At 48.1% G+C, this 8855-nt stretch overlaps 1 protein-coding gene across 3 annotated transcripts; it reads left to right on the top strand.

Annotated features, from left to right (window-relative positions):
- The first annotated feature begins 479 nt into the window (after positions 1–479).
- Positions 480–3421, top strand: LOC109786130 (uncharacterized). 3 transcript variants are annotated; one of them, XM_020344704.4, is made up of 5 exons: positions 480–845; positions 994–1030; positions 1147–1268; positions 1365–1428; positions 1747–1957. In XM_020344704.4, the coding sequence occupies exons 1-4, from the start codon at positions 600–602 to the stop codon at positions 1425–1427; spliced, it is 468 nt and encodes a 155-aa protein (XP_020200293.1). In that variant the 5' UTR covers positions 480–599; the 3' UTR covers position 1428; positions 1747–1957. The 3 variants fall into 3 exon arrangements, with proteins under 3 accessions (XP_020200293.1, XP_020200294.1, XP_020200292.1); XM_020344705.4 differs by lacking the exon at positions 1747–1957 and adding an exon at positions 3149–3421 and having other exon boundaries at positions 481–845; XM_020344703.4 differs by lacking the exon at positions 1747–1957 and adding an exon at positions 2453–2712 and having other exon boundaries at positions 481–845.
- Positions 3422–8855: the final 5434 nt, after the last annotated feature.

Raw genomic sequence — 8855 nt, 5'->3', positions numbered from 1 at the left:
CGGCAACCGGCGGGGGGGGGGGGGGGGGGGCGAGCACACGCCCGGGCAGCCGAACTCCCACCCCCGGGAGTAAGACCGCCGGCGGAGCGGGGCGGCGTAGGGCGAGCCGGGGCGGGCGGGGGGACGCGGCCGCGGCACTCCACCGGCCGGCCCGCGGCCCGGTCGGCGTCCTCCGCCCAGTCCGCCCAAACCACCCGTCCGGGGGGTCCAGGGGACGGGAGGGGAGGGGCCAGCGGGGAGGATGGAGCGGCGGGGGTGGCGGAGGCCACGGCGGAGGGAGACACCTGCGGCGAAGGAGGCTCGGCGGGCGAGACGACCAGCGGGACGGCGGAGGCGCCGGAGTCGCCAGAGCCCGAGCCTTCCATCCTCAGTTTTGTCAATAGCTGTACATAGTCAGGGGCTGTCAAACGGGTTTGCAGAATGTGGCCTAGCCTTGGCCCAAGCGACGGTACAGGTTTCACTGGCCAAATGCGGGAACTCAAACGTCAACCAAATAGGCCAGTGGATTTTGTTGGGAAGACTCCTGCCTGCCTCCCACTCGAAAAGAAAGATAAGGAGGCCCCACCCGGCAGCGTCTGCTCTCAGCATCCGCAACGGCCATGGCCTTCGTCGCCATCCACGCCCGCCTCGCCGTCCTCCCCCCTCGCCTCAGCGCCGCCGCGTCGTCTCTCCGCTCCGCTCCTCCCCGCACCCGTCTCCCGCCGCTCAGCACGTCAACCGGACACATCTTCCGCAGCCTGCGGTGCCGGCGCCGGCCGTGTCGCGCTCGCGCCGCCTCCATCACCGCATCGCTCGACCTCACCGAGGACAACGTCCGGCAGGCCATCGTCGACGCAAAAGCCGAGGCAAGCCGAACCTCCTCCCTCCTCAAATTCCTCGTCCACACCGCAGTGCCCATCTGTTTTGCACAGCCGTCCACGGCTCACGGTGATAGCCTACGTCCAAATGAACTGACGAACGCCATTGCTGTTCATCTCCTGCACCGCGTTTCAGCTGGCCCAGCTGTTCGACACGTCGGTCGGCATAACAGGTGAAACATCGAAGCCAATTCCTTTCACGAACTGCAGTGCAGTACGCCAGTACCAGTCCAGTCGCCCTGCTGAAGTTTGCATTTTTCTTCCTCGTCGTGAACGGTGATGGTGGCAGGGCAAGTTGATCTGGCGGAGCTGGACGGGCCGTTCGTGAAGCTCCGGCTGAAGGGCAAGTTCTGGCACACCCGCGCCACCGTCGTCGCGCGGATTGGCAACTACCTCAAGAACCGTATCCCGGTGAGCTCTTTTTCTTTCCGGCATGCTATTCTTCCTCCTGGAGCGAGCGAGGGGAGATTCTGTCACGAATATGACGAGCTTTTTCGGCTTGGCCAGGAAATCTTGGAGGTGGAGATCGAAGATGAGGAGCAGCTTGACGACAGCCCCGCGGCTTACTGAGGTATCTATCCCCCAAATGTTCACTGTTCACCAACTATTTTGGTGTTGCATTGTACTGAAACCATCCAACTTAAACTTAGGTTCTAGATTAAACACTTTAGGGTCTTTTTTTAGTACTAGCAGTAGCATGTTTGGTAGTGCTAGTTAGCAATTCAGCTATAGCACTCCCAGTATTAGTGTATTGGCCTGAATAGCTGAAGTGAACTTCTTTGCTATCATGGTATGGGGCTTCAGGGATTTGCATTTGCGTACATGGATTATTTGCACCAGCTACATTATCTGGTTGCAGAGAATCTGATATTTCAATCTCTCTGTTCAGGGTAAAGAACTTGCAAGCTGTGTTGCCGAGGGTGCCTATTTTTTCAGTACCGGGTTTGGTAGGCGTAGGATCATCTTTTTTGTGAGCGGAAAGGATGTGGCAATGATGTTGTATACTTATGCGTTAATTAACTAACTCCTCCCAATGATGTTTAAGTTGGTGTGCTCATCATACTGCATTTGGAATGCCACTGCATCAGTATGTTACTCTAGTCATGTGTTCATTATGTCTTGTGATGTGATCGTGGACGGCCCTCGGGTAGAACTGAAAGCCCACAATAACTCACAGAATTGGTTCACGTAATCCTACATAAGCCATTTCTAATTCAATTGTCATTTCTACCTATAGACGGATGCGGCGTTATGTTATTCTGATACGTTGTTCTCGTGCTTCTCACGCCCACGTATCGTATTTTTCATGTTTGAATAGAATTTTGGTGCTGTAAGTTTTTCTCTTACAGTCATGTGCATCCTTGTGATGAAATGCGGAAGTCGGTACAAGTCTGAATCTTGATCTGAGCTATTTTCTAGACCATTTTCAAATGAGCTATTTTTGAGACCATTTTCTGTTCGATTGTCGGATGTTTTGGTAGCCGCGAACTATGTCATGCAGGAGGCATTCAGCGGCTTGCATTCGCGTAGTTGGATTGATTTGCACCAGCTAAATTCTGATTTCAGAGACCTGATATTTCAATGTACTTCTTCAGGGTAAAGAACATGTGAGCTATTGCTGACGGCGCCTATTTTTTCAGTACCGGGCTTGGTAGGATCATCTTTTTGTAAGTGGGAAGGATGCATACACGATTTTTTTGAGAAAAGGTCGATAACCCCGGCCTCTGCATCATTGTGATGCACACAACAAAGATACATCAATGATGTTATTAGCTTCATTAACCCTCCATGAGCCATCTGTAATTCGATTGTAATTTCTACGTACAGACGGATGGGGCATTATGTTATTCTGCTATGCTGTTCTTGTGCTTCTCACGCGCTCGGATCGTATTTTTCATGTTTGAATAGGATTTTGGTGCTGTAAGCTGATCTCTTATAGTCATGTGCATCCTTGTGATGAAATGCCGAAGTCGGTACAAGTCTGAATCTTGATCTCCTGCATCGGGGTTGGGGGGACTTGAAATGAGCTACTCCCTCTGTTCATTTTTATAAGTCGTTTCAGAAAACTAAAATTGAGCTATTTTGCATGTTGTCTGAAATGTATATAGCGCCTTATAAAAGTGAACAGAGGGAGTACTTTTGAGACCATTTTCTGTTCGATTGTCGGATGTTTTGGCAGCCGCGAACTATGTCATGCACGAGGCTTCAACAGCTTGCGTTCGCGTACATGGATTGATTTGCACCAGCTACATCTGATTACAGAGACCTGATATTTCAATGTACTTCTTCAGGGTAAAGAACACGCGAGCTATTGCTGACGGCGCCTATTTTTATAGTGACGGGTTTGGCAGGATCATAATTCTGTAAGTGGGAACGATGCATCAATGATTTTTCTGAAAAAAGAAGGATAACCCCGGCCTCTGCATCATTGTGATGCACACAGCCAATTATGGATACATCAACGATGTTTATCAGTTCCATTATTTATTGGAATGAAATTGGGAGCGAGGCTCTTAATAAACTCAGAAAACATATGGCAATGATGTGCTCCTGCGCTGATTGTACATTTATTTATGGCAATGATGCTTAAGTTGGTGCGGCCATCATACTGCATTTGGAACACCACCCCTGCATCAATATGCCCCTGTAGTCAATCTGTTCATTATATCCTCTTCTGTACACTGCACGGGGGGGAACTTTGAACCAGCTGCTACTTCCGAGACCGCGCTCCTGTTGAACCGTCAGCTGCTCGTGCAGCGGCAGAAGCTTTTCGACGAAACAGGACAGCATTCCAGTTCCTATCCGAGTGTAACAAGGCACCATTCTAGCTGTTGCTATCAGTGGAAAAGTAGCGGCCCCGAACTGAACCTGGACGGTTGGGCTCCCGTCGGAGAAGCTGGGAGCCGTTGCTATCGGATTCAGAGAGACGAAAGTTCAGAGAACAGCATGCGCGCACTCCAGCGTTTTGCGTGGCATGCCCTGTGTCCACGCACAAAGGGAAAGGCAGATCTCAGTCTCGGGCCAAGTAAGCTGAACATCAAGAAGATGTGGGCGAGAGAGAGAAAATGGGTGCTGAAACACAATTCTCACGTGGCCTGGCCCCAGACCCCGAGGACCGCTCTGTGGCCGGACAACATGTGCCAAACCTGTGAACTCGAGTACTATGGGTCAGTGTTCCATCCAGGCTCACCTCACTTCACGCACCATGTCTCTGACAGGCAAAACATGCAGATGCCTGAACCCAGACGAAGTGCTCAACAGCTCAGGCGGGGCCCCTTCCCTTGCGGATTCCGCTGCCATGATGATCGCTCCTGTCTTGGGGCGGGATCAGACGGTCAGGCTCAGTCTCAGACCAGACCAGAGTATCAGATCAGATTGTCCGTTGTGCATTGCGCTGCGCCTGAACCTTTTCCTGTCAGTACGTGGTACCAGTGGTACCGGTGCGACGGTGCAGGTGCATGCACGCATCGCTTTTGCCCAGTGTTGCCGTGCGGTCCCGTCGATCCGCCAGTCCAGTAGCATGGCATGGCATGCACCCTGACCCGCCACAGACACCGGCTCCACCCCACAACGCTAAACTCCAGGGATGCGCAGCGCTAATCAATCATCAAAGGAAGAAACTTTTGTCTACTTATATGCCGTGGTTGATGAGATGATGAGCCGTACCCTTGTTTAATCTTTATATTAGTCTCATTCTTTTGCAAGCCAGACAGCATCATTTAGCTGAATAAGCCCCGTATTTGTTTGCATAATGGAGATGAGGAGTGCGCTGCACTGCAGTCTGCAGGGTCCTCCTGCTGGGTTGCTTCTCCCTCTGGTTCTTCTCTTGTGAGCAGCAATATATATAGTAATGCGGTCTGGCTGCTTAGGCTAATCCCCTGTTTGTCGGCCAGATTAGCGAGAACCCGGTTCCATGTCAGGCCAAAAGGAGGAGAGGAATACTCGGCGTCGGGGCGGAGAAAGACGCGGCTTTCCATGGGCTCAGAAGTGTAGCTACTACGCAAGTAATCGAAGAATCTCAGATCATTACGAAGAATGCAAGAGGGTCTGTGCGTGTGCTGGTTTATTTATTTATTTACTTTTGTACTCCCTTCGTTTTTAAATATTTGTCTTTCTAGAGATTTTAACAAGTGACTACATACGGAACAACACTCTAAAATATGTCTATTTACATTCGTATGTGAGAGTCCATTTGAAATCTCTAAAAAACAAATATTTAGGAACGGAGGGAGTAGTTTATTAAGAAGAGTGCAGGAGGGGGGTGGGGTCTGCCTGTCCGTGACTCTGCGTGTGTATGCGTCTAGGTTTTATTTACTTTTTCCGCGGTGCAAAGTCTTGCCGCGTCATGTGATCCCACGTGAGGCGATCCTCGAGCAACCCTACCTATGCCTACGTGCATGAAATCCGCGTCGCCTGTTTAGTATCGTTGACCTGCCTTCTCCTCGTCTGCTCTCGGTATATTTTATAACTGGAGCACCGGCATCACGTTTGCATGTCATGTGCGTATATCATCATCTTCGCATTCTGTAAGCAGATAATCTCTTCCCTGTACAATACTCCTACTATCAGTTTATATATAAGCTAACTTTGATGATCTGCTTATATATACCCTTAAAAAAACTTTGAGTCTCTGCTTTCCCTGAAAAAGAAAAAGAACTTCGGTGCTCTGCTTGTTGTAATTTGTATGTATCCATCCTGATCGAGCTTAGCCACTGCCGTTGCTTGCACCACGTGTGTGAGCTCTAATTGGACCGGCCTAAAACCACCTCACCATCATCCAAGTACTAACCCAAACAAACCCGGCGCCGTGCCATCATGTCAGGGAACACACACAGGATGATCGTGTGGAGTTGCACAAGGCAAATTCGTATCATCTCTTCTCGCTCGCAAAAAGCGCCGCGATGTCGATCGTCACTATGCGTGTATGTGACCAAGTGGCAGATCGCAAGCACACGTACGTGGACCGGAGAAGTTTCCTTGTGGTACGGCTCATCTCTTCCTTTCCTAGGATGCATCAATCGGCAGCTCCGAGGAGGAGGATTAGATCGACGTGGATTACAAGGCCGACGCTTTTCGTTTTTTTTTTTGAGGATCTACGCTTTTCGGTTTTAATTTGTTGGTTATGTGCCCGCGCACGCCGCTCGTGCCTGGTGATTTGATTTGGGCGGGCGGGCGATCTTCGTTGCGTGGTGCACAGGGAAAGGTGATCCACGCTCTCGATCATGACATGCATGCATGCTGCTAGGGAGGGAGAAGAGAACAGAACACAGCCTTTACTCTCGGTCCCGGGTGCCCTCGATGCACGTCGCTGTACAGGCTAAAACGACGGTGGTGCATGCCGCGTGGGCGACCGATGGGTTCCCCGTCCGTCTCCCAAGTTTTTTTTTAAATCATCTCATGAGTTTTTTTAACATATTACAGACGCAAGCGCTCATATACACGTGCATACACGCAAACGCACACCCTACCCTTATGAGCACCTCCGAAAGACTGAACCGGCATATCATCTTGAAATTTATGAAGTCACCGTAGGCATCTCGTCATCGACAGGAACGTCTCCTCCCACTGAATGCGCATCGCCAGAAATCCTGAAATAAATCCAAGAATAAATGCGAGCACCAGGACTTGAACCCTGATGGGCTGAGGATACCACAGTCCCAATAACCATCCAACCACAAGTTAGTTCCCAGAATCATCTCGCGAGTTTGGTTTGGTGATGGTGGCCGGATTGGTACGTGAGCTCAAGCCATGGTTCACAGAATGCTTGCAAGGACTGTGATGCATGCGGAAACTTGCGGGGGCACACGCCCTATCGCTTAATTACCCCGCGATCCACAAAAATAGTTGGATCCTAGACGAGGACATCATAACTTTTAAGTTTTAACCTTTAAAACTGATGACTTTGCATCTGAAATGTATGGTTTTCTCCGGCGCACGTACCAAGTTTCTGAATTGAAACTTTTAAATGGTGTTTTTGTCGATCACAAGTACTAAAATTGTGTTTTTTTCAGTCGCTCGTACTAAGATTTCAAAAGTGTATATTTGTTTTCAAAAACTCGTCAGAACGTATTAAAAATGGATCTTATTTGAGAGCCCTCGCCACGAGAAGCGTGAATATTAAAACACAACTTAATTTAGACTTTTCATTCAAAAGATATGAAAGATTAAAAATTGAAAACCAAAAGAAAAATCACGCGGAAGGGGCTCGGTGGCCTCGTACCTGCATGCGACAAATTCTCTCTCCGTGATGCATGTATTAAATGTCTACCTGGTTGAAGAACAAGTTAAAGAATTGTTATGGGTTTTAGTTTAGTGGAGTGAGTTGTTTTGCTTTCGTGTTTGGTTGGAGTTAAGGGCATCTACTGGCCATCCAACCATGCATGCATACATTTTAAACTGGATTTCAATAAAGGAGACAAATTGCACGTAAACCAGATGATATTTTCATCAAAATCGGAGAACATTCATCACATTTTCAACATATTCGAAATCTACGGCGGCGGTCGTCCTTCATGTCCTTGTTGTTCCCCTGAGCTGAGACTAGACCCTTGAAGTGAAGAGTTGGACATCAGACACAACCGAAATATGTTTCACTACATACCTGTGAACTAACTCATAAGGTATTGTTCAAGATATAAATCATGAACATGTTGAAAATAATAAAGGCAGGGGCACCTCTTTTAGGCACCTCGACATGGGGAGCGTTGGCCATGGGCGTTCCCACCCCGCGAGAGGCCACGAGCATGCTAGGAGGGACCGCCAAGGTAGAGAGCTGATTACCCTCAAGTGTAGGAGCACTTGCGAATTATGGATAAGTACCGAGTGTCGAATCCTGAGGAGCAGGTAGGTAGGCTATGCCCTCATCTTCAGGTCCAACACTTGGATTGGAGACTTTGTCATTGACATTCACACATTTCGTAGGGCGGCGTCGGCCAACGTTCTTTCTTTGTGTTGGTTGCATAATGTGTAGTTTCATCATGAAGCTAAAGAAGTGTTTTATTTGGAGACAACGGCTATAGACTGCTGTTGATCTTCTTTGCTTGTTTTTTTTTCATCCTCTGTGTTGTGTGTGTGCGTCTCGGTGTGCATTTGTCATCAAGTTATTCCTTATGCCGGGTCCATTTATTTGTCTCTTCTTGATGCTTTTATAGAATTTTCCATTTCTATAAAAAGAACACTTTTGTCTAAACTGCCATTCTCCTGCCATTAGTTGCTAAACAATATAGGATCTGGAAACAGTGCAACTCCTATAGGAAATTCTGCACACTATTTCTATTCCAAATCCAGTGAGTACTTTTACCATTTTTGTATGTTTGTCCTTGACACATTTTTTTCTTCTGATTTACATTCCCTGCCAGAAAAAAAAAATATAAGACTAAATTACAAGCAAACTTGATCTTTCAAGGCCAGAAAGAAAAATCATATAAAATTCTAGCTACTAAATCATGATTCCATACTTTAGCATTCTTTTCCTCCCCAAAATATGACACTGGAACTCTCCTGCTGGGAAAAAGGCTGCCCATTCACCAACCATGCACTCATGCCAAGAGGCATATTTTCCGTGCCAAGAGAAAGGCATGGGCCCAAAGATGGCCTTTCCCGACCTAACTTGCTGAAACTTGTCGCAGAATAAGGAAAAATTCCTTCTGCAATTGGACAAAAACACATTTGAGAACGACCCCCACGCTCACCAACAGTGCTATAACTCCATCTGGCCACACCCGAATAATTCCATTAATATGGCTGCAAGCTTTCTATTAGAAGAACAACGACATGTAGTTGTCTGCACACACTTTTGGTGCAGATCATGAAATTTCACTCGGGCAATGTCGACAGGGCACATTGTTTCCAGTCAAGATTTGTTACCTTTATCTTAACAAGTTTGCTCAATTGATATATGCACATAAACAATAGGGACTGCGCATGCATTATTTGACAGCCTTTTTTACTGGTGTCCAAGTTAGCCGTTCATTTGTTTTCTGTTACTAAGCTGTCAAG

This window comes from Aegilops tauschii, chromosome 5, assembly GCF_002575655.3.
Source record: "Aegilops tauschii subsp. strangulata cultivar AL8/78 chromosome 5, Aet v6.0, whole genome shotgun sequence".
NCBI classification, from domain to species: domain Eukaryota; kingdom Viridiplantae; phylum Streptophyta; class Magnoliopsida; order Poales; family Poaceae; genus Aegilops; species Aegilops tauschii.
This window is presented reverse-complemented; position numbering and strand designations above follow the sequence as displayed.